Genomic DNA, 25,942 nt, shown 5'->3' with positions numbered 1-25,942 from the left:
CTTCTGATTCGATAATTCAACAGCACTGCACTGTGTGTAGAAAGCTTCAGATGGTAATGCACCAAGGCCATTAAAGCGAGGAGAAGAAGAAGGAGGAGAAAAGAGAAGGAGAAGAAGAAGGAGGAGAAGAAGGAGGAGAAGGAGGAAGGAGGAAGTAGCTGTAACCCGAGGCGGAGTAATCCGGAGCTCTACAGGACACGGATGCTAAACTTGATGACGTGGTGCCGGGACGACGATGGCCGACCAGAGCAGGCAAATAAAACTCGCTGCAGCAAAGAAAAAGGTTTGTTTTTGTCAAATTTTTCTTAATACCTACAACACCTCATATGACCCTTCCACCATTTGAGCGCAAAAAATGTCGGAATGGAAACGAGTTTACTCGCCTACGGTTGACGTTTCCACGTCTGCGGTTCAGCCCGTGAGAGTTCCCCGCCCTTGCGTCGCTTGTTTGCGGCTGTCAGTGTAACTCGACGCCGAGGATGTAGCTTCGGCCTTCATGACAGGCAGCTGAGAGATCGCGTTTAATGCGCTAATGTCAGGCCGCTGGGGTTGGGGATGAGGTTGGGATGGAGATGTTTGGGCAGAAAATGGATGGAGTGAAATGATTAAATATGTTGCTTTATTTTGTGCTGTTTACTCTTAATAGCTAACGCTTGTGTCCTGGGTGCTATTGGGCATGTTTGACATTTTCACCTGGGTTTGGCTGCATTGAAAGAATAACTCGGACTGAGATAGATAAATAGATATGCTAATTATTTTAACTAAGTACGTAGTTAATTTGGTTAAGTTTGTACAGAATAATTTGATAATAATCTGCACACCCTAGCTGTGTATCTTAGCCAGGGCAGATTTTCTGTTTTAGCAGACCTCTTTGTATTTGAACAGGTCGATACTTGGCTCTTAATTTCGGCTAGATAAAAGTTAAAGTAAATAAACTTAAAATAAAAATCTAATATAAGGTTATGAGAACATGACGCTCCTATAAGGAATGAAAACATCTAGCTTGAGATAGCCTAGCATAATCAGAATGCCTCTGTTGACAGTTTTAGTCAGGTGACATTAGGACACCCAAACCAAGAGAGAGAAAAAAATCATCTCTTGTGCTTACTGAGGACTTTCTGACTCCTCTGGTTGGGATTAAACAGAGGAATGTAACTTATGCCAGACTTTATCAGATGTCAGCCTCCTCCCTGACAGCTGTTACACTTGCTGGAGTTACTGCAAAGCCTACATATAGATGGATTTGGATTGAGGATGTGCTGGTGACTTGAGTTCAGCATTCAACAATATTGACCATGAAATTGTAATCATCAGGTTCGAAAAATGCGGTTTGTTCAGACTGACAAGTTCTTGCCTGGTTTAGATGTTATCTGATGGACCGTTATCATTATTTTAGGCCCATAATACAGGGTGTTCCAAAAGTCTCCATACATAGGGGAGTGTGTTTGCTAGCACCACGCTGGTTGTCCCTTCGTCAGTGGATGTTTGTGGACGTTCACTTCAGTTCATCTGCAACGCTTCCAGTCTTTTTGAATTTGTTAATAAGTTTGACAGCAGTGTCATGTGTGATGTTCTTGCCATGTTGCCTTTTAAAGTCCATCACAACCTTGCGACAGATTCCTGATCCAGCCATGAGAATGATTTCAATACGTTCTTCTTCTGTCAAAAGCATTCTTTTAAAGTCTATCTGAAAAAAATATATATAATATAAACTAAGTATGATAAATTTTAGAAGATATTTTGCTAAAAAGTGTTCGTTTCTCCTTCATATGAATACTTTTGGGACACCCTGTAGTTTAGCATTTTAATGGATGTTCGATTGTCAAACATCATGCTGCCATCTACTCCTACGCTGATGATTTATAAGTATTAACTCGGCTAGATTCAGAAGAACAGCTACAAAAATGAAAGATGCTACTAAGTGCAATTAATTTAGAGTTAATTTCTGTAACTTCTGAATTAGACTACTACAGTGCATTTCTTTCTGGCTGGTGGGTGTCATTACCAGGAAAAGTAAATGAGCATTAGCATTAGCATTACACCAAGCTACACTGGTCCTGTTGATGACATATAAAGCTCTGAATTATTTTGCTCTGGCATATCTTGCTGAACCTCTGAAGCAGTATAACCCATCCCGAGTACTTTATTCACCTGACTCAGGCCTACTGTTAATCTTATGGATCACTCGCAACTCTGGAGGAACTCTTTCTTCCACGCTGGAAGTGTGGTCCGTAACATTTAAGGAAAAGTGTATAGTTTTCCATATACAGTTTTAATATTCACATTGCAAATGTACTTGTTTAACTTGTTGTATCCATAATGCTTTAGTCTTGTTATAATATGTGTCTTTGGAGAAATGGGTAAAGAGTGGTAAAGTCATTACACTTAAGTCACATGCCGTGATATCTCCAAGAAATAGATGCATGGCTAATTTAATTGACAAGTCGTCAAAACGCATCATCATGCTTGTCTTACTGACATATGATATAAACACATTTAATCTTTAAATTAAGTAAATGAAAAAATTCTAAAATGACAGCATCATGTGCAGTTTGCAATAATTAAAATGCCTGAGTAATTTTGTTATTTATCAGTAAATTGACAGTGTTAACATCCAGTTAATTCAAGTCAGTGCTTTTAACTAACAGACAAGAAATGCTTAACTTGATTGATTAAAAATGTAGAATGAAATGAAACAATATAGCATTTATCAGCAGTCGTGAAATTACTAAAGTGCATGAAAAACATACATTAGATTCATTTCCTTCTACTGGGAAGTCCATCAGAGAATGCTTATATGTTTGATCCACCCATGATTACATCACGGGGTGCAGTGGCACAAAAGGAGTTTGATGGGCGTGAATCCTGGATTTGAGGGAACCATTTTTGAGTTACACCATTCTTCTGGCTCCTAACTGCTCACCTCTGTGTCTCTGACAGCTGAAAGAGTTTCAGCAGAAGAGTACACTGTCCCCAGTCAGCACTGGACCGAAGAAGAAGAGGAAGGTGAAAGGAGGGGGTCAGGCAGAAACTCAGTCCACCGACAGACACTCGCCAGAACACGTGAGTCTCTCCACTTTGGCTGTTTCAATGCATTTCACATCATGGAGAGTAGAGGTTAATGGTGAGAACCACTGAGGTAGCATGATATGGACAAAAATACCACATTGTGATTCTCTAGCCCCTTTGCCTTATCATATAGTAAAACACACTGGGATGTTTGGATGTTGCCAGTGCTGTGTAGAGAAAACGTATCTAAAACTTGCAGTATTACAGAAGCTAATACAGCGATGTTGAATTCTCCAATCTGATTGCACAGAAGCTGGTGATGAATTTTACAGTCCTTCTGGCTGCAGTTCAAAGTCTAGGTGTTTATTAATTCACTCATTCTAATGCGTTACTGTTTCTATAGTAACAGCTCATTCACGAGTACTTGTATGGTGGATGACTTACAAAAAAGACTAATTATAAACATAAACAAACATGCTGTTATTCCATTATTTAGCCAAGAAAATGTATAATTATTGATATGATGACTTTTCTGTAAGGAGACATTGATATAACATTTATGGAAGGAAGTTTCTGATGTTAGTCTGTAAGTCAGTAAGTTTTCCACCATAAATTTTCTGGGTTCTCGGTAACTGCGCTTTTTTTTTTTTTGTTTTACGCAAATGTAATGCTATATATTCATGCTGCATTCGATTTAACTCAGAAGTGGGAAGTCTGAACTCCTAATAACTCCTAATTTTTTGAGCTTGGAGTTACAAAGTGGAGAAAAAATATGGACACCTCCATAAAAGTGTGTGTTTTCTTAGCAACAAAATAGCTAGCTAACATTAGTGTATGGTCAGTGTTATAGATTCAGCCAACTAATGTATTTATGTTGATTGATTTAAAGTTAATACCACTATAAACCCATTAAAAATAGTGATTTTATTTACTGTTGATGGTGTGAGCGGCCATGTTGCCATCCTGTGCCAGGCTCAGGGTTGAGGACGCCTGTCTGACTTTCTGAGTCAGAGGTAGGAAATTCCGAGTTACGAGCTTCACTTGAATGCAGCATGACTTCAAGAGAGAGAAAATGGAAAGGAATTTTTAATCATAGATTGTCTGTTTAAAGACAGAGATAACGAACATCAGCAAGTTGTGGTAACGAAACATTCCAGCTAACAACAGTGTAGAAATCTCTAGTCTTCTCCCTTTCTTGCTGTACCTCTGTCTTACCTGTTCACTGTCTCAGACGCTTCCCTCGTTCACTCCGCCTTCACCCCTGCTTTTCCTTCTCCTGTAGATTGAGAATATTCTCAAAGTTATGGTGTCTGATCTTAGTCTGACTAATGGAGTAGCTCTTCCTCCTTTGGTCAACAGCAAGGTGAGCTGGGACACTCTCATTCCTTTCCTCCATCTCATTTTCTCTTTCTTTCCCGATCTCCAGTCCTTTCTGCATGCACAGATGTATATATTTAGCAGTTACTTTGGCCAGTTAGTGGGGCTCAGTTCCTTTTCCAGTTTTATGTTATGTTTTTTGTATCTCAGCTCTATCAGGTGTTTGTCTTTGCTGTATAAAAGGCATGGCATGACTGATGCACTGTGGTTTTAAAGGAAAGATGCTTTGCATACAGCTCTCATGGAAAAGCTTGGCTTTTTTTTTTTTTGTTTTGTTCTGGTACTGTTTATAGTACAGTGTCTCGCATGTTGAGATTTGATCTTTGCTGGACTGCATTCTTCCTAATTAATTTTCGTTCTGTGTGTATAGCAGTTAATTTTCATCTACAGTGCTTTCTTTTTTTTTTAATTTTGTACAGTTTGTTTCTGTATGCTTTTTTTTATTAATAATTTGAATGCTTTGCTTTTGAAACATGTAGCCTGGGGATGTGTTACGGAAAAGAAACCTGACTTAGGATTAGGGTTATGTAATAACACTGGGGTAGGGTGTCTAATATTATTATGACATAGAGGTGTAAAGATTCAGAAATTTGAACTGGTGCACCAATCCATCATCCAGTTCATCCAATCAGGCAAGACCTGTGAGGAGATTATGATTGAATTGATGACGGGCATCTCTGTATGTGGATGGATGGATGATGCTTGTGTGGATGGCTGAATGGATGCCTGTGTGGATGGATGGAGGTCTGTACGAATGGATGGGTAGATGCCAATGTGAATGGATGGATGGATCGATGGATAGAAGGGAGGCTGCCTAAGGATGCTTGTGCAGTTGATGCCTGTGCAGAAGAATGGCTGGATGGATGAATGGATGACTGTGTGAATGGCTGGATGGATTCCTGTGCAGATGGATAGATGCCCATGTGAATGGATAGATAAATGGTTTTCTGTGAAGATGGATGGATGTCTGTGCACATGGATGAATGGATGCCTGTGTGAATGGATGGATGGATCACTAGATGGTTGGGTGGATGCCTATGTGGATGGATGGGTAGATGCTTGTGCAGTTGGATTGATGCCTGTGTGGATGAATGGATAAATATCTATGTGGATGGATAGATGGCAGTGCGAAAGGATGTATGCCTGTGTGTATGAATGGATGGATGTAGATGGATGGCAGCCTGTATGTATGTATGGATGGATCTAAACTCCCAGCAGCTAAATTTAACTTATTATTCATGAATCACAAGGAATATCATGTTGTGTCACAAGTGAGTGATTTACACCCTACTACAGTGTGAACAGGCAGAAGTGTATATTAAATCAGAACTTTTAAAGTTTGTAAATTTGATGTACACAACATATCTGGCTGTATTTGTAGTTGTGCAGCTCATTAACCAATCAGCAAGCAAGCATTCTGCACGTACATGTGTATCTCAGCTACAGCAGGAAGCTGCACGGCTTAGCCTGTGTTAATGCGCTAACAGCTTGCAGTTTCAGCATCGTCTTTACGTGTGTGTTATGTGTTGTGTGTGATGTATCAGGACCATGGCGAATTGGGGGCTCGAGAGTCCCCGATTTCTCAGATGCAGGAGGATGCAGGAGAACCCGGTCGCTGCTCTCCTGTTTCTAACCTCCCTGCTGCTACTAACACGGAGTGTGTCACTGACGGCGCTGACCTGCAGGTCTGTCTGACGTCTCGGCCTGGTTTCCTGAGCACAGCCTAAAAGCCTAAACCTAGACTTTAACCGAAAATTTATTTACATTCAATAATTCTTGTTAAAATTTAAAGCTAGGCGTAATCTGTGGCTTCAAAACCAGGCCTTAGTTGCTGTTTGTGTCTTGTCCCAACCATAACAGCTAATTATTAAATGTGGAGTTTTATCAAACAACTGTTGGTCATTTAGTTTGTTGCTATGTCTGCTGTTCACTGTTGTTTTTTACAGCTACAGTTATTGTTTTGTCTGCTGTAGATATTATTCTCAGGATTTAGAGATGTTTTTTCTTTCTTTTTTTGTCTGTCTTCCATGCCTTTGGGTCATATTTACCTATTTCTTTTTTTTAATTATTATTATTTTTTTATTTTCCATCTGCATCCTCAGCAGAACTGCGACCTGGATGCCAACGGTGATGAACACTCTCTGGAGGAAAACAGGTGAGGTTACTTAGTCGCTAGTTGTTTAGTTGGTTTCTCTCTGACCAGACATCCTTGAAGATGATAAGATAAGAAAAGGGAAAGGAGAAGAAGGAGGACACATTTATGAACAAAGGCGTTCGGTCATAGGCGTTAAGTCAGAGACTTAAACTGCTCACTTAAGGTCAAAAGACATGTCAATAGCTAAATGGGAAAAGTTCTTCATAGTCAGAATCACGCTGCACTGGAGCTTAACGTGATTTTCTACACAGCCCATTCAGATTGTTCAGTGTTTTTCCCCCCATGACTGCCAGTTCATGTTTTACATCCATTCAATCAGATTGTAGCTCAGTTAGCCTTAGATATTGTCCTGAATAAGTATTGCAGGGTGTTTTTTTTTTTTTTTTTTTAATTTTTTTTAACAGTTAGGACAAATTCTCAGACAGTGACAATGCTGCTCCAAGCCAAAGTGGAATATTGTGCCACTCCATGGATAGCTCGAAGATCTGAATACCAGTGTGCATAATTTTATTATTAAAATTAAAATCACTCTACCTAGCTCTGAATACAACTCACTGTGTGTCACGCTTCTGTGTGTTCTTGAGCTCATTGTGCGTATGTTTTTGCTCGTGTTCCCCAGGCCGCTGTCATCCACAGAGAGTCTGAGGCAGCTCTCTCAGCAGCTCAACGGCCTTCTCGCTGAGGTGAGGAGTCACCTTTAAAAATGGCTGTCCTTAAGACTTGTTTCTCTCACAACCATCTAGACATGTATCATTTTAGAAAAATGCAAGCATTAGTGAAAGGGCTTTGTGTGTAGATAGTGCAGGCACACTAAACAAACAGGACGGTTACTGTGCTTTATTATACCGATAAAGACAGTTAGTATAAAATGAAATAACAGCACGTGAGTAATGATGAAAGCCACGGTTCACAGTTTAAGCATAAACTGATTTTTCTTTTGACTCTGATGGTCTTTTTTTTTGTCTGTCTTCCAGTCACCATCATCCTATGTCAATGGTGAGACTGGACCATCGCCTGTCAGTGAAAAAGAACTGGAGGTACGTCAGAGTGAACACATTGTAAACATAGATTGCTTATAATCGTCTTAACTTGATGTGAGTCTGATCTCTCATACAAGTCTGATGTCTCAGCCATTTTAAAGTGTTTTATTTCAAGAAAAATGTCTCAAAAGATTAAAGAAAGCATTTCATCCAGTCATCATGTGAACTGCACTACTAAATCACACACATTCCCCAAATTATTATATATATATAATATAATATATTATATTATATCACAATACGCTTTTACTGTGGATATCATGATTTTTTTAATTAAAAAAATAATAATTGCTGACTGACTGAAAGCAGATGCAAAATATTGCTCTTAATCATTAAGGTCATTAAAAAGAAAGTTTTAACATTTTTTCTCTTTTTGAGTGTTAATTTTTTTTAAAAACTAAAAATGTGATTTTTAAAATAAAGAAATTAAAAAATTTTGAGAGGGGTTTAATTGTTTGGGGGTTTGAATACAGGAAGTTTTTATTTTTAGTTATAATCACTGATTATGCTTTAGTTATTTATTTAATTTCATTTTAGTTTTTAAATTTATTTTATGATTATTTTTTAATAACAAGAGATTTATTGCCACCCAGTGTAATCTAATCCTTAATCAGGACACTTCACGTACTTCTCCTCCCAAAAGCCATTTTATTTTAAATTATTTTCTATCATAAATGATTTTTTTTTTATTTTGCATTTCTGTTTGACCTTTCACATTCCTCTCTGTTTCTCTCTGCATGCCTGCACGTTCAGACTCGAAACCAGGAGCTGGCAGCCGCTCTGGACTCCAGCACTCTAAAAAACTCCCAGCTCACTGCAAAGATAGAGACACTGGTAAGGGTGTCCGAAAGGAGTGTGAGGAGTAGTGATGTGTGTACCGTATGGGTGTTTTTGCCATGTTGCCATAGTAACATCTTCTCAGACTGTGAAACAACCAGCTTTATATACCCCCTCAGTGCACATCGCCGCTACTTTGAGCTCCCCGCGTACACACTTACACACTCAGTAAAGCACCTGGCATGCCCGGCCAACATGTTACCATCATTATTTTTTGGTTGTTTTTTGTTTTCTTTTAATTTGTACTAATTTTTTCCTTGAGTTTTCCTTCGTCACTTTCCATTAACAAAGCTGATGGCTTTCGCTGCTTGTCAGGCTTTCAGGTCTAAGTGATCTGACTCCTTAATTTTGCAAAGCTTTATTCTTAGTTGTTGTCCTTTACTGTCTTTACTGTTTCCTCTGTTTGCTTTGTTTGCTGTTCTCCGGTCATCACCTCGACTCTTTCCAAAATGTTTTCTGTAATAACAGCTGTATGTTTTTGTGCTTTAGACGAAGCAGTCTCAGGAGCTGTCTGAGCAGATTCAGAAGGTAAACATGCATTAAAATCTAATGTTAAATTAAATAAAATACACCCTTTTCAAAGGCAGAAGGGATTTCATTAAGATGTATTGCACATATAAGCAATATCCATATAATACACATATAAATTCCGGATGTGTGTCCGAGAAAAAATTGCTGTTCTTATTTTTCAAAGAATTAATCGCCTACACGTTCCACATTTAAACTTACTTAACCTTCCTTTCTAGGCAGTGAGCTAACGTGACATTTAGCAAGCTGGATCTTTTAAATGTACTAAATTGCTATTGAATTATATTGAGAAACTCCTAATTGTAATAGAATCTCTTCAGTCTCAGTATTTATAAAGAAATGAATTCATACCTAATATTAATGCGCTTTTTTTTTTCTTGAAAACTCAGCCATTAATTTCTTTGTTTTCAGGAGAGGAAGGATTTCGAGCAGAAGTTTGCCAAGGAACAAGGGGCTATGCGTGAACAACTGCAGGTAAGAAGTTTTTTCATCTTTATTTTGAATTAAAAGTGCCATACCATTTTTCATCCTTCGACGTGTCTTGTGATCAGATGTTTAGCGCAGGAAAAACAAGTGCATGTCATGGACTAAAAGGATCATTTTTTTTTTTAATTATACATAATATATAGTGATGTACATTATACTTACGGTGTGTTCGCAATATGTACACGCCAAAACACACATCATCTCATGAGTTCATTAAGAGCATGCCTGCAACGTGTGAAAGCAGACTTGAAGCTCAGTAATGTAACGTTGTGTGTAATGAGTCATAGACTGATAGTTTTATAAGGGGAGTAAATTTAGTGATGTGTGTGTTGAGTAGCAAAACAAATGTTTATGCGGTTTCAGGTTCACATCCAGACCATCGGCATTCTGGTGTCTGAGAAGTCTGAACTGCAGACCGCCTTGTCTTTTACACAGCAAGCAGCACGCCAGAAGACAGGTGAGTGTGTGTGGGTGTGTGTGGGTGTAGACATGATACTATATGTTTAATTAATAGATGTTAACAGATTGATAGACACGCTGTAAAGAAATACAAAAATTATAGCTCAGCCACCAATATTTTACTTCCTGATGCATGTGTTTTTGTGTTTGTGTCACACACACACACACACACACACACACACACTCAGGAGAGGCAGAGGAACTGAATAATCGGCTGCACGCCAGCAAGCAGAGGGTGTCTGAGCTAGAGCGCACTTTATCCACAGTGTCTACACAGCAGAAACAGTTTGAGAAGGTGCAGCACCGGGAAAAAACCTCACTACAGTTGACTCACTCACTATTATGATAAAATTTTATACTCGGATACCTAATAATATACACCTGATTTATTGATATAAATGCAAGCTCTTGATGTCTTATTTCATTTAACTTAACAGCATAATAAAGAATTGGAGAAGGACAGGGACAGTCTGCGCCTGGAAATCTTCAGATTAAAGTAAGTCCCGTTATGATGGAGGTTTGTTTTTGTATGGAAGTAGTATTCGCCGCGCTAATCTTTTTCCTTGTGTACGCATTCTTTCTCACTCAGTAATGTGAATGAGGAGATGAAGCAGCAGAGCTCCGAGCTGGCAGAACAGCTGAAGTTAAAAGTGAGCGAGAACAGCGCTCTGGGTCTTGAGCTGGATGAACTGCGCAAGCGTCTGGAAATGGCAGACGTTATGCTGCAGCAGGTGACTCTCATGCTTACGTACACCAAAGCTTAATTTTCATGCTAGTGTTTTTGTTGACTGATCTGTCTCCTTTCTCTTTGCATAAGAGCATTGTAACTTTATATATAATTCGGTCTCAAACATCTGCAAATATCTGAATAACCCTCTTGTCTGTCAATTTTTTCCTCCCTGCTAGTTCTCCAATCAGTCAGGCGCTCCGTCCGAGCACCAACAGGTGCAGCTCCTCCTGGAAGAGAAGCATCAGCTTGAGGTTCACACAGCCCAGGTGTGTGTTTGTGTGTGTGTGTGTGTGCACGTTTAAAGTTTGTTGTGTTTTGTGGTGTTTTGTTTTACTGCACATTCCAAAAGAAGATCTGGTCCAAACAAGAGCCAGTAGAACTTGGGGTTCAAGTTCAGGATTAATTGAGTTCATATCATCTGCAAAGAAATTACAAAAGAGGTGTGTCACTTAAGTTTTTTCCAGTTATGACAATATTGGAAAATCGACCATGTGGCAGAAATAATAAATGAAAACAATGCTGTAAAATCTAACATTAACTCAGAAATCTTCCAAATCAAAGTCAGCACCCATATGATTGTGAAATGAGCAAAAGGATTTGTCTGTGAATTAAAACAGCACAGTGTTTGTTTTTACGGCGCACACACACAGCACTAATGAATGACTGTCAAGCTTTGTTCTCTCTTTAACATTCAGCGTGTGTATATATATAAAATTGTGTAACACAGCTGTTTCATACTGTACTGTATCTGTTGTATTGTAGCTCATGGAGTCAGTAGCACAGCTACAGAGAGAGCGAGACCAGTACGCGGAACAGATTCAGGAAGAGGGCCGAGTCTGGAAGGACAAAACCGAGCAGCTTCTCACTCAGGTACAATCCATTCTACACACAAACATACAACCAGAGTACTGTAATACGTGACTCACCTTGTGGTTGTGGTGTGCAGGTGACTCTGATGTCAGAAGAGAGGGACAGTCACGCTGCTCAGATCCAGGAGCTACAGGAACAGATTACGGAGCTGAAAAAGGCAGCAGGTCTACATCACCGATGCTCTTAATACTCTAAACAATGTTAATCTGTTTAAAATTTGAGCTCTTATTTCCAGTTGTGTTGAATTTCAAATACATGAAATGCATTTACTGATGTTTCTCAGAAGGATGATGTTCTGTATAAAACTGATTGTCCATTTTTGCCTCTGTCCCTCAGATTTACTGTCTCAGGAGCAGGAGAGCCAGGCCACGTCTCAGTCCACAGGGCCCTCGGAGAAGGAGCTGGCCCTAGAGGAGAGCATCTACACCCTGCAGCAGGAGAGAGATGCTCTCAGTCTGCAGTACCAAGCACAGGTCAGAACCTCTGTCACCTGCAAAGAGCCACAGAGAGCTCACACAGAGTCCTGTGACACAGTGACCTGGATTTCTGTCCACCTCATGCAGTTAGCTGATGAGTTGGATCAGGTTTGCCAGTGTAACCTAGGATCTGTTCCAATTTGATTTTTAACATCAGCTAAAGCTGCTGTTAGGTTTGTCGCATACCGAGCTGACCTTTAGACTCTGTGGACATTGTGGTCGGGTCTTGTCAGTGCCCTTTAGGCCCATTGAGCATAATAAATCAGCCGAAACCGATAATTGACGTACTGTTTTGACAGACTTTGTTGTAAATTAGTATGTGATTTTAGAAAGGGTGTATTTCTCAAGTCTTGCCGTTTTACTTTTTGAATTATGCATACAGATTAGTACAGTTTTCTTCTTTGCAGTTAGAGTGCCAGTTTTTACAGATGACATTAGGGAACAGGACAGAATTATCAGCTGATCTGGGTTAGCACTGTTTCTACATTGTCGGCTTCGTGTGTTAGAGCCTTAACACCTCTTGCAGCCATGAAGAGTTTAAAAAATCGATAATGACCAGGAATAGGTTTGATGGTGTGATGTGGAGGATTATTCAGTTGTAGAATATTATACTTGGGTCTTTTTAAAGGTGCAGAATTTTGTTACAGGCACTAGATGAAATTAGTGTTAGACTGTAGAGGACTCAGGATGGTAAACCTTGTTTATCAGCCATAATGGCTGTCTGGATGGGAAAAATGTGTATACAAAAATTAACGAAAAATTAACCACTGGCTTTGATGCTTTGTTGCAGGTTCGGGATAACGAGCAGCTGAGCCGGTTGGTGCAGGAGCAGGAGACGCGGCTGGAGGAGCTGGAGATGCAGGCGCAGCGTGCGGCCGAGGAGGCTCATGACAAACTGCGCATCCTGGAGGACGTTCAGAGTGACAAAGCCACCATCAGCCGAGCCCTCGCTCAGAACCGGGAGCTCAAAGACCAGCTGGCCGAGCTGCAGAACGGCTTTGTCAAGCTAGTAAGAATGTGCCTACATCTGTCTCTGTGTGTGTGTGTGTGTGTGTGTGTGTGTGTGTGAGAGAGAGATTGTGATGTAGAAAGCAGTTTGTTCTTAATTATATTTGTACTATTCTTTCTTCTTAGACCAATGAGAATATGGAGCTCACTAGCGCTCTGCAGTCAGAGCAGCATGTGAAAAAGGAGATCGCTCGCAAGATGGGCCAGCTGCAGGAGGATCTCCATAATGCCAAAGAGCAGGTAAGAGACTCCTCACACTCTACAAACCTTGAATTGTTTTAAAGATAGGCCACTCTGTAGGCCATTTCTGGGTTTTTTTTGGATGTAACTAATTTCCCCACCTGTTCTTTCAGATGATGGAGCGGATACAGGAGTGTTCGTCCCTCCAGGAGCAGAGGGATCAGTACCTGGCCCACCTGCAGCAGTACTCCACTGGATTCCAGCAGCTGGTCTCTGAACGGGAGCAGCTTCATAAGCAGTTCCTGCACCAGGTACAGCTGATGGACCGACTGCAGCACGATGAAGTGCAGGGCAAAGTGCAGCTGGAGCAGAGCCAATTACAGCTGCAGCAGGCCCAGGTCAGTCATGCTTCAGTACCAGAGTATACCCTAGTAGTAGTATGAGGTGTAAAGCTTCACTAATTTGAATTTGTGCACTGGTTTTAATTTTTAAAATTCAAAACAATGTGTATCGGAGATTGTTTTAAGTCATATACCACATATGAAGGTCTTGTAATTTCTAGAGTACTATTAAAAATGTTATTAATGATGTTAAATCATTTTTGTTAGCAGGAAACAAGGCATCTTTGTATTACATTAAATAGCACCACATCATAATGTATCAAAGTAGCACTAAATAGCATTATATTGAATCAGAACATTGATCATGTATCAAGAGTTACCTGCGTAGTAGTGCTAATCAAAGTAGTAGTATTTGTTCTTGTAATCCAGTGTTGTATATCTCATATATGACATACAGTATATTCTGTAACATTCTAGCTGTGTAGAAAAAAGCAATTTAAAGCATACATCAATATCACATACTGGAATTTAATTTGCATCTTGGTCGCAGTGCTTGCTGATAATTCTTGTTTACAACCCTCTCAGGAGAGACTTGACCAGCTGGCCAAGGATAATGAACAGCTTAAAACAGAGGTTCAGGAGCTACTGAACAGCTCTTCTTTAAATACATCACTCAGGGACCAGGGTAAGTCCAAAATCCATTTCAGATTTAAGAAAGCACTTTGTTTATTGTAGCATTAAATCACTAAATGACAAGCTGGTGTTTGTTAAGGTGACGGAGTGGAAAGCTATACCCCATCAGAAACCTTCCAAAAATCATCCATAGCCATCCCAGAGGACTTTGAGAGCAGAGAGGAAATGGTAAAACTATCAGTCAAGACTAATAAGCTAGCAACGCAAGTCGGTTTAAGCCAACTTAACGCTTTTGTTTAACTTGTGTAACAGGAGGAGTTTCTGCACTCTGCTCTGTCTCATCTGGAGGGAGAGAGGGATGAAATTATGCGCAGGTTAGAAGAAGAGAGGAGGCTACACCAGGCTGCACTGCACCAAGTGGCCACTATGAGTCATGAGCATCATCACCACAGCACATGTTCTGAAACAGGTGAGGACTCAGCATTGAACCTTGGGGAACTCCTCTGATTTGAATTTGTATAGTACCGCACTCTAACTAGGAATGTGTATGTAGGGAGTACAGATAGCGTTCCCGTGGAGGTGCACGAGGGACTTCGGGGCGCCATGGAGAAGCTCCAGGAGAGATTCACTGGCTTGATGCAGGAGAAGGCAGACTTGAAGGAGAGAGTGGAGGAGCTGGAGCATCGCTGCATTCAGCTCTCTGGAGAAACTGATACGATCGGTGAGGAAACAATAGGCATGGTGTTTGAGAGACGTAATGTGATCACATGCCTTTCTTCTTTTTTAATTATATCTATATTATAACTCTGTTTTTAGGTGAATACATTGCGCTGTATCAAAACCAGAGAGCAATTATGAAGCAGAGGCACCTTGAGAAGGAGGAGTACATTAGCAGACTTGCTAGAGACAAAGAGGAGATGAAGGTACTCTTAGTACTTTTGTTAACATGGCTATATTTACATGCATACTTTTTTTGTCAGTCTGAATGACTTCATAATCGTTACTTGACAATCTGCTGAATCTCAGTTTACATTCACAATGCATGTAATCCAAATCAAATATATGTACGTACAAGGAGCAGTTTTAAGTGTCAGGTTACCAAAACAACCAGAAGTGGCTAATATTAGGTTAGTTAAGACACACTGCTTAATTAATTAAAATTTTTAAAAAGGTCCCTAATTGTGGCTGGAAAAATGTACATATCAAGCAGATAGCAAGAAATAACATTAATTTCCTGCTTCACTGGTCAAGCAGAAGAGGTTTTTTCTTGTTCAGATTGTTAGGTTGCATGTAAATATCGCTATTGTAATGTTTATCTGAATTAAATATTTAGCTCAGTGTCATTCTCACTGTAATGTTTGTAGACGAAGTTGGCGGAGCTGCAGGATCTGGTGATGCGTCTGGTCGGGGAGAGGAACGAGTGGTACACCCGCTACATGAGTGCCATCAATAATCCCGGCTTTATGCCTGCCGGAGAAGACGCTGTCCCGCCTGCAGGGACACATCTGGAGCTGGATGCTGTGGATGGCCCAGGTATTTATATTTGGAAACGTGTTACACTTACATGTAGACGCAAGTGCACAGATGTGTTGGAGGGAAATAAGGGCAGTATGCTGTTAGTAAGGATGGGGATGCGCAGTTATAGGAAAATAATCAACCACAGTGTAATGTGATGAAGTGGAGTTACTGTTAGCACCATAAAAGTTGATTATTTTCCTTTAACAGCAATCCATATAGTGTTTTACTCCTTTTATACCATAAAAATTTGTTATTTAGTGGAGAAGACTCGCTTCTCTTTTTTCTGTCTCTTGAAGTTAATGTCTCTTTCTCTCTCTCTATCTGTCTCTTTCTAGTATCTATGGACATGAGCACAGCTGTCGCTGTGGCTCCAGACGGACAGACAATGACAGACGAAGGCCCACAGAACAGATTTGACCCCCCTGCCGGATCTTCGCTGAGGCCCAGAGAGGACGGAACGGCTCGGCAGATCATGCAGCTTCTCCAGGAGATGCAGAACCCTGAAACCCAGCCTCCTCCGTTCCTGGGAGAGAACCCTTGCATCCCGTTCTTCTACAGGCCCGACGAGAATGATGAAGTCAAGATCATGGTGGTCTGAAGGCCTCTCCTTACCTTTGTCTCTCTGGCTGGAATGAAGACCTCCCACTTTTCCGCTCTCTCACCTTTTTGCACAAATAAGAGCCAATGTTATGACTCGCATGATGTAACTGGAGTTTAACTTTAAGAGTGTGTGGGCATTCAGTGTTTTCATTTACACTCGTTTCTGAGGTTCTGGTGGTGGGTGTGAAGGCGTCTTTATCTCGAGCTGTTTCAGTTTCTTTAACTGTAGTTAGCGTAAGGGTTTATTCATTAATAATACAAAAAGCATATTTTAAATAAGAATATATCTAACGTGAGGTACTGCGGTTGACATTGCTCTATCTGCTATGTGCTTTTAATGGGTTCCTCCCTTATATTTTTATCCTCTGAACATTAGGTGCAATAGAAAGATGTCTGATCTGTTCCTACACTGCAAGTAAATGCAAATCCTAAGGTTGGGAAAGTAAAATGATCACTTTTCCTGTAGTGTCTAATAGACGCAATTAATCTGCCAGCCTGCTGTTTGTCCTTTCCCCATCCACACTCTTTTTTTTAGTTTATCTGACGTTAAATTTGCTCCTAAGCAACTAACTATGCATAAATTTTTGCTTATCTGGAGGATTCAAATGGATATCGAAACGTCCAGGTCTCCATGTTGACTTGAACAATTTTAGCGATTTCACGCCAGCTACTCCATCACTCTTGTCACATGGAGACATACAAACACAGGTACAAACTCGGTGAAGCTACTCTTAAAAACTTCTCGGTGTAGTTATTGTTCGGTCAGGCATCTTGTGTGTACAAACATGTAGTTAAAATCAACCTAAAGAAAGGGAGGTATTATATAAAATGTTGAAATAATGATGTTCGGTTAGTGTTAAAACTGAAATATTCAGTTAATGTTACAGTATGTGAAAGAGTCTTGGATTTAAAGGGTCCAGCAAGTTGTAAGGAAGAACTAGATTGCAAATAGTAAATACTTGCGCTGCACAATAATGACAAAAATATAAATAATCACATTTATTAAGCTCAATATTGAAATTACAGCAAGGATGGGGATCATAACATCAATATGGCGCTAGTTTCAAAGCCGAGTCCTCACAAAAACTATAGCTGAAAGAACAAATTAATTAATAAAATAATTGCTCATACAAGTTACTGAAAAGCATTAATTTCTCTTTTGCACCCCCACGCCCGAAGAGCTCATTTGGATGTATATAATCCTTACTGGAGTGTGTTTCCATTCCAAATCCCACACACACAAAGTGTGTAGAATTGCTCTAGATGTAGAGAAATGGCTGCTTTTTTTATATGTATGCGAGAATGACGTGCAGTGTTTGTGTTCAGTGGTGGTGAACTCTATGATGCCAGCCGCGTTCCGATTGGCTGAGAGTTTCAAAGCTTCAAAGGAAGTGGAGAAAATGGTTGTAAAAGTTGTGTGTATATATACGTACTAAAAGTTGAAGCCTTTGTAACGTTTGTAGTTGTGCAGAGAGGTTTACAGAAAGTCGAGCACAGACTCGGATTTGGTTTGAGATGAGTGATGTCCACCACGCTGATGCACAAAAACTCAGAAAAGTAAAGTTGTAATTGTTTAAGTAACAAGAACTGGAAGTGCGTTGAACGTGTGAAAGGCTTGAGACCGACTCCTTATGCTACACCCAAGCACTTTTATCTTGTTTGCCCCTGGTATGTGTGTGTGTGTCAGAAGTGAATGTATGAAGTGGACAAGTTTCTATCAGGGGTCTCCATTTCTTTTTTCATTTTCATTTGTCTAGGAAGTGCACTTTTCTTCCTGCACTTTTCTTCCTGCACCCCCCAACCTTTCTGATCTTTTCCGATGAAGAATGAGAGGGTTATTGCGCTTGTAACACACGTGTAAATAGTGTAACTGTGTAACATACTGTATATTTAAACAGGTGTGTGGGAAAAGCATATGAATTTGAATGGCTACTACTAGTACCTGCCTACTGTAGAAAAAAAAAAAAATAGATAATTGAAGAAAATGGAAGTGGGCAGGGTGAAGTGGGTGTGAGGTGTCTGTGATTTAATATGATTTAAAGGTAAATGGAAATAATATTTATTTGGAACATGTACTTACACTAAACTGTTTTAATTCAACACTGTTGGAACACAATGAAGGAGTAATACAAAAATAAGAGTTGATTGAGATTTTTTTCTTCCTATAAGTTTTTTTTTTTTTTTTTTTTTTTGGTTCCTCCTAAATAAACCTGGGCAAAGTAAGAGCTTCTGTTTCTCTTCATGTGTGTTTATGTATTAAGTAGGGAATAAAACACTTGGGGGTGTGCTATTACTGGGAAGTAATCAACGATGAAGTCATGTGATTAAGCGGAGTTACTGTTACCACACCGAAGGTGATTATTTTCCAACAACATCACATCCTGAAGTGTTTTATTCCTCTTATTCTGCAGCAATTTGTCAATGATTACAATTTTTATATATATGTTAGTCAATGACAATACATGTTTTTTTTAAGTTTATAGTTACATTTAATGTTGTAGAACATCTGTGAAACAAGTTAGCTCCTGTTCTCACTTACGTTATAGAAACTATAAACAGTCGTTCCCTCACCAGTCTCTCGTTTTCTCTGTCTTGATGTTAATAAGACTGAAAAAACCAGCATGTCATGTTACAGAGAAACCGGAAAAGGTAAAGTCCTCTGTCCTGAAGACTTTACCATGTTGGAAAAGTTACTGACCGTTACAAAGCTCGGACACCGGAGACTCCTTCCATAATAATCAGTAAATGTCTCCTTCATGAAAACTTCACCATATCAACAATTAGTTTTTTTTTTTAAAATAACAAGGTTTTTAAAAATTACACAATGAGAGCGCAATGAGATTTTTAATGAAGCAATCTTAAAAATGTTATTCTAAACAATGCTTTTGCCGACATCCTACATGATCTCGTTTATTAGAAATAACTATGAAAACAAGCAAATCAGTTCACAGATGCACAGATAAGCACATTATTACTGTAAAAGTAGTCAACTGTTTTTACTTTATGTGCTTTTACCATAGCTACAATACATTTCTTCTACTCAGGGACCCTCAGTTCACCTGTTCATATATTTAACAGAACCACAGGCAATATACTGAATTGTACAGGCTTTGAGTATTTGTTGGTGTTCCCAATCAAGTGACTATTTATTCTTAAGACAATAATATTTGTTTCAAAATTAACCATATTTTTCCAATTCTTTTCGTTACTGCAGATCCAAATACATCCAGTACGTGGCAGTGATAAGTATTTGTATTATGCAGGCCAGCACTAACCTCTGTTAAAAAATGTTAAATTTAAATATTTGTTATTAATAGAGCTAAATCATATGCAAAAACCTCCAACTCGTGACAGAAATCAAATGGTTGCTCTATTAGGCAGAAAAATTACAAACCTGGCAACTAGCAGTAACTACGTTGTTAATGCTGCGTTATAAATTCTGAAAATTTAGACCATGACCATGAGGTTAGGTAACACACTTCATATATGTTACTTTAATTAATATTTGTTGTAATTCTTACATAAATTTAATATTTGTATAATAGTAATAATCATGTTATTGACATTTACAAAGACAATGAGCAAAACACAGCAGCCAAAACTGTGTACACTGAATTTTATTGTTTTGAACAGAACAGTCCTGTGAGACAGACTCGTTCATTACACAGTAAAAGTACCAGGATGTATCAGAACATCACACATTCGCTTCTTCCTCTCAGCACAACGACTGAACGTCTCTACATGCTACATGTCACAGTTTGAGAAAATGTACAGTTTCAGCTTGACAACAAGAAGTCCATACCTCCATCCCTCACCACTCAATAATGCAGTATTTTCTGTTTTTTTTTCTTTTATATTATTCATTTATAAGTTACTCAAGTCACACATAATTTAATACAATAATTTAATATTCAGTAATCATACAGGTCTAAACTAGTCTCTAAAGCAGTGGAAGCACGATTTCCGTTAATGCACCACAGAGATACACAACACACAAAGATATGGCCATGATAAACAGTTTTACTCTTAAATAATCCTTCCTCATATTTGGGATTACTAAAACCTCTGAGATTACATGTGGAAAAGGTGAAAAAGTGCCAGCGATGAGGACAATGCAGAGATAATATTGTAATCTTGCCTTGGCCGGGTGCATTGTGTACATTGAGGGTTGTGTTGACATGCGCAATAGGTGGGTATGAACAGGTTTGTTAAAACACACACACTTAAGACTGATGAAGGGTTCAGACTGGTTTCTTAAGAACAAATGATTAATGCTGCCTTCAAGTCCTCCTCGGAAGTTCGTGCATACGAGTTTGGAGGTCGTGATTACGATGTGGTGTGTGTTCAAGTGGTTTTGGTCAGGAAAAAATGGACAGAAAGTTGGGACTCATAGAAAAATACAAGTTTCCGTGTTGTAATTATGACGTTGTGGTGGCGTTCAAGTGCGCTTACCTGATGATTATGATATTACCGACAGGACTTGAAGGCAGCATAAGATCTCAATGCATAGAACAGCTATTTCTGTTTGCTAAAGGAATAATCATTGAAAATCAAATGAACACATTTTTCCACTTCCTCCAAAACGTGTTTGGTGTCTGAAGTTTGCTTCTTTACTTCATGCAATGAAGCAAGTTTTTTGGAACTTAAACTCTTTCCCATTAATTCTCATTTTATGTTTGAAGTGAAAATATGTTTCATCTGGCCCATTCTGGTCAGCCTAGGGAGTGGAATGACACCAAACTGGGCTAAAGACAAAGAGTATTCTTGTTCAGGATGGCTGCCCCTAGACAAATGTTCATTACTTGTTAGCTGCTATCTTTGAAAAAACAAAACAAAACAAAAAAAAAACGCTCCTAAGACAGTTAGCTTCTTAAAGAGGTTGTACTCGGAGCTATGAACACTCTCTGATACGTAAACCTCTGCTGCAGGTTTTACAAGGGACCTTCTATGGTTCCCCCTCAAGGACAAACCAAAAACCATTAATAAAGCAATGAGCCGTGGTTTTTTTTGGTTGTTGTTGTTGTTTTTTGTCTTTATCAGGAGTAACGGTGTTCTTAGGCAGGACATGATTGCTCTTATAAAAACAATATTGCTTTTATAAAAACAAAAGTATTCAATAAATAAAATAAATAATAAAATTTATTCTTAATAATATTCATAATAAAATAAATAAATTAAAAAAATAATAATTCTTCTGCCACATAATTTAGTCTGTTAATAGTAAGCTTCAGTTGCTAAGCAACATAACAGACATAGATTTGGGCATTATATGGACAGTACAAGGGCTGCAGTGGTTTTACTGGGTTAAACCTAGAGCATATAGAATTTAATAATTAAATTTTAATACAGAATTTAATTATTATGGTGCGGTCACTGGTTTGCGTATAATGAGGATTTTACTACTACTTCAAATGTGGCTCGGCCAATCAGATTTCAGAACAGATATTAATCAGTATGGCTTTTTCTTTTTTTGCTCAATTACTATTACTAAACATGATATTCTTATTATATTCTACAGTGTGTGTCCAAAATCTAAACGTATTTCATGCTGCAGCCAAACTAAAGCTGTTAAAATCCAGATTTTATGACGTTCCAACATCCTGAGAGCGTATGAATAAAAATCTTGTTGGATTAATGAACTTTGTGTGATCATATATAAAATAGTAAGACGTGTATAATAATTTGTTCATCAGAACAGATATTTGCATGGCATATTTACAAAACCAGTGCAAGAATACATTGAAGTGACTGCGTATTTGATGCATTTTTAATTTTTTTTTTAAAGTTTACACTAGTCTTGTGGCTTAGTTTTTAGCAAAGCTAAAAAAGCAAACTTCTGATGCCAAAGATGTCATGGCTGATCAACTATATTGTACATTTGATTTTTCTTTCAATTATTATTCCTTATAACCTGATTTTCTAAACTGACAATAAATCAAACACATAAAATCACAATTAAGATGATACGTTTGCATAAACGACTAAGTTAAGCACCTGTAGAGATGCTAGTAATGATACAATCCTTTTTTCCCCTCACAGAGAATAAGCTGATGTCGTGCACAAGTTTAAACAGATTTCGCATATTTCGAGTACGTTTATCTTCTTGAAGTTCAGGTCTACCGCGTGTTAAGTGGTGTGAATGGTAACCGATCTGTAGACATATTGCACTTTCCATATAGATCCCGCCTCTGTTTTTACTGTACTCACTACGTGGAAAAATTAAATCTTAGAGAAATGTCACGAGGGTAAACACATACAGGATCCAGTTTCAGTACTAATGTGAGGACGTAGACATGATGTGAAATTCAGAAATTCAGGGAACCGTGGCTACAGCGTTCGTGTGCATTACACTACAGGTTAAACATCGAGACAGTGTTCATGGCCATCACGTTAGTCCAGTTGGTTTTGGAGAAAATCCAGCAAAAAGCAAAGAGACGCCAACGACAACAAAAAACACTACACATCTCTCACAGCACATTGGTGGTGTCACTGCTCCTCCACTTCATGTAGAACATAGAAGAGCATCTGTCCTTTAATGAAGCAGGTGTCCTTTAATGAAGCAAGTTACATCTGAAGGGGTTTCCATCTGTTTTTCTCTCCGCCTCTCCCTCACTGTGTCATGTGTGTGAGTTCAGTTGTGCTGGTGGGGTTTGATTTAGGTTTGCTTGATGGTGAACATGGAGGGAGTTTGAGAGGATGAGGAAGAGGAAGAAGAGATAAGGAAGTACAAGAGGAAGTACAAAGAAGAAGACAGAAGGGGAAGAGAGAGGGAAGGAAGAAGTAATGAGAATAAAAGTGAAGGAAGGAGAGAAAATGAAAGGGAAAAGAAAAAAAGAAAGAGAAAGACAATGTAAAAATTGGAGAAAAGAGAAAGTAGAATGGAAAAGATAAGTAAGAAGAGAAAAATAAAGGTGGGAGAGAAAGTAGAAGACAAGTGAAGAAGAAGTAGAAGAGGAGGATGAAAAAAAGAAAAGGGGACAAGAAAGGGAAGGAAGAAGAGAATACAAAGAAAAGGAGAGAAGAGAAAGTAAAAAGGAAAGTAAAGAACATAAAGTGAAAGAAGGAGAGAAAATGAGGGAGAAAAGAGAAAAAGAAGGGAAACAAGGGGGAGAGAGAGAGAAATAATGAACCAGAAAAGGCAAAAAGAAGAAGGAGAAAGAGACAAGGAAGAAGAGACAGAAGGGAGAGGATGGAGTAAAAGAGTAGAAGGAAGAAAAGGAAGAGAACATAGAAAAGGAGAAGCTAAAAAAGAATAAATGGGAAAGAAAGGGCAGGAAGGAAGGAGATAAAATCAAGCAAAAAGGAAAGTAGAAAAGAGAGTGCGTAACGGAAAAGAGAGCATACGGGAAAGTAAAGAGGAGACAGAGAGAAAGATAAGAAAGAGGAAAAAAGTACAATACAAGATAAAATGAAGTAAAAGAAGTCAGAGTAGAGGAAGAGAAGAGCGGAGGAAAAAAGGATGGGCCAGTTAGGAGTCAGATGAAGGAAGAGGGCTCTCGGGGCTTGAAGGGCTGCCCCTGCTTGGTCGGCTGAGCAACACGAGGGGGAAAAAGAGAGAAAGAAGAGTGAATATTGAAAGAAATATTAAAGCAAATGCAAGTAAAATGGCGTCCCCAAAGTCAGCAAGGCTGGAAGGCAAGAGCCTCGGATTGTATTTAAAGTGTCAATTGAATGTAACCATTTGGAGCAAAATGTGCGTGTTTAAAATCTGGGCATCAAATCAGAACCATCGTAAAGTTTATTACCCTTCAGGTTAGTGGGGTGTCATCTTCCCGCCTGTGACTTCAAGGAGCACTGCTCGAGAAACAGAAGGACAAAAAACAAATAAAGACGAATAACGTAGCGGAAACGAATGTGTATAAAAGCGCACTCCACAAATAGATGCAGTTATACTCATTACTCCAGTCATCACCTTGGAGTGATAATGCATCTGCTTCAGAAAAGAACTTTCATTCAGCAGAAAGAAAAAAAAAATCACAACAGAAGTCAGGGATCGTTAGAAAATCATGAAGGAGGAAGAAATGTAGAGAGAGTAAAATAATGAGTAGAAAGGAAACCACATAAAATGGAGGTAAAACCCAGTGTAGTGTGTGTGTGTGCGTGTGTGTGTGTGGTATGTGTGTGTGTTCCTGCCGGACTGAATCTGTAGGAGAAGAGGTTGAAGGGGATTTGGGTGGCCTGGATGTCTGTCTCCTTAGGTGTGCTGGGAGGAGCTAATAGTCTAGAGGGAGGAGTCTGTGGATCACATGGGTCGGGTGGGTGAGGCCGGGGGTCGTCGGCTGCCATGGAAACACACACAGGAAGAACACACAGATGAGAGATTGAAGACAGGGATGAGACACACACACACACATACATACACATGGTAACACGTACACTTCCGGTTATTTGGGACGTTACGCAGAACAAATTCACGTCACAACATACGAGACGAAGTGGAGGTTCAGTAGCGCAGCTACACAGTGAATTGTTATAGCAATTATTAGGCACTGACCAACTCCAGAATCATTTACAGAACTGAGGTTCTGTAAAATTCAGACTTAAATTGTCAGAATCTGGAAGTCTGAGTCCACTAGTAATTGCTGTTATATATTATATAACGTAACAGGGAAAAAAACAAAAACCAAAAACAAGCTAATTTTTCACTGAACATAATCGAAAACAGATAAAATAAAATAAATACATGTCTCTAGTGAAATGCAGTGTTTGGTTTTGTTTGTAAACTAGTCTTCCTATAAAGGGGAAAAGAAAAATAACCGAAAGTAAGAGAACGAAAGAAAAGGAGAGAAAATAAAGTGAAAGAAAAAGTAGAGATATAAAGTGACAGAAAAGAGAAAGAAGTAGTGAAGGTGAAAGAAAAGAAAGTGAAGGAAGAACAGAAAATGAAAGGAAGTTAGAAAAGATATCAGGAAGGGAAAGGAAGAAGAAAAAAGAAAAAAGGGGGTGAGGGAGAGGAGAGAACAGTGTAATATAGTATAACAGAAAGTAGAAGTGAAGAAGAAGAGGGGGGAAAGTGTATGAAAAAATTAAATATTAATTAGAACATGCTTCCGTTATATTTAGTTCATTTTTAGGGGTGCCGATAATTGTGACACATAGGTTTGTTAAAGAAAGTTTATTAAAAAATTATTTTCTAGAAATTAATCAATTTAAAAAGCTTTTTATGATGCTTATAATTTATTCTTTCTTAAACGATATGTCAATAAGAGCATTTTATTAAGAGCACAACATTTTAGATTCATATTAGAGAAGACTACATTTTTAGGAACTTAATAAGAAAATTGTTTTGGCTACTGATGGACTGTAGATAGTTCTCAATGGAATCAGACTTTTGGACCTGACTGCATACACATGGAGTTTGCCTACACATGGTGGACAAAAAATGTAGACCTTCAGTAATGTTTCATGCCACACTGAACAGCAAGCAGTTTACAATAAATCACAGGACACATCACTCTGTAAAGACATCACTGAATGTCTGTTCAAATGTCTGATTAGGCCCATCACATGTAACAGAGTGATGCTTAAACATTCAGTCATCAAACAGTATATGAGTGTGGAGCTAGAGCTGGGCGATATGAAAAAAAAAAAAAAAAGAGTGTGACAAATATTTAGCAAAGTAACATTTAGTAATAACAGTTATTTGATGATATTTACAAAAGAACTGTTTGCAAATTTGTTTTGCTTTCACATAA

At 38.8% G+C, this 25,942-nt stretch overlaps 2 protein-coding genes across 15 annotated transcripts in view; one reads left to right on the top strand and one right to left on the bottom strand.

Annotated features, from left to right (window-relative positions):
• Nucleotides 1-124: 124 nt before the first annotated feature.
• On the top strand, nt 125-18,456 carry golga2 (golgin A2). Of its 2 annotated transcripts, XM_053230231.1 has the most exons (28): nt 125-283; nt 2,941-3,063; nt 4,292-4,372; nt 5,931-6,071; nt 6,489-6,541; nt 7,161-7,224; nt 7,516-7,578; nt 8,335-8,415; nt 8,908-8,946; nt 9,358-9,420; nt 9,796-9,889; nt 10,080-10,186; nt 10,329-10,387; nt 10,481-10,622; nt 10,798-10,887; nt 11,384-11,491; nt 11,568-11,655; nt 11,828-11,964; nt 12,758-12,976; nt 13,102-13,215; nt 13,329-13,553; nt 14,082-14,181; nt 14,269-14,357; nt 14,442-14,598; nt 14,683-14,850; nt 14,946-15,052; nt 15,494-15,662; nt 15,983-18,456. In XM_053230231.1, exons 1-28 carry the CDS (start codon nt 236-238, stop codon nt 16,243-16,245), a joined length of 3,192 nt encoding a protein of 1,063 aa, XP_053086206.1. In that variant the 5' UTR covers nt 125-235; the 3' UTR covers nt 16,246-18,456. The 2 variants fall into 2 exon arrangements, with proteins under 2 accessions (XP_053086206.1, XP_053086207.1); XM_053230232.1 differs by lacking the exons at nt 4,292-4,372; nt 5,931-6,071 and having other exon boundaries at nt 6,492-6,541.
• Nucleotides 18,457-19,849: 1,393 nt separating this feature from the next.
• Nucleotides 19,850-25,942, bottom strand: part of dnm1a (dynamin 1a) — a 65,738-nt gene continuing 59,645 nt past the window's right edge. For 6 of the 13 annotated variants that reach the window (XR_008301086.1, XM_053230235.1, XM_026921830.3 and 3 more), the window contains one exon: nt 19,850-24,526. Coding sequence is in view for 4 of the 13 variants with exons in the window: in XM_026921830.3 (XP_026777631.2) it covers nt 24,490-24,526 (37 nt within the window). In the remaining 9 variants the exon portion in view is untranslated. The remainder of the gene's footprint in view (nt 24,527-25,942) is intronic. The other 7 variants (XR_008301089.1, XR_008301090.1, XR_008301087.1 and 4 more) reach the window with 4 other exon arrangements.

Source organism: Pangasianodon hypophthalmus, chromosome 27, assembly GCF_027358585.1.
Source record: "Pangasianodon hypophthalmus isolate fPanHyp1 chromosome 27, fPanHyp1.pri, whole genome shotgun sequence".
NCBI lineage: Eukaryota > Metazoa > Chordata > Actinopteri > Siluriformes > Pangasiidae > Pangasianodon > Pangasianodon hypophthalmus.
The sequence above is the reverse complement of the archived record's forward strand: the minus strand, read 5'-3'. Positions and strand labels throughout refer to the sequence as shown.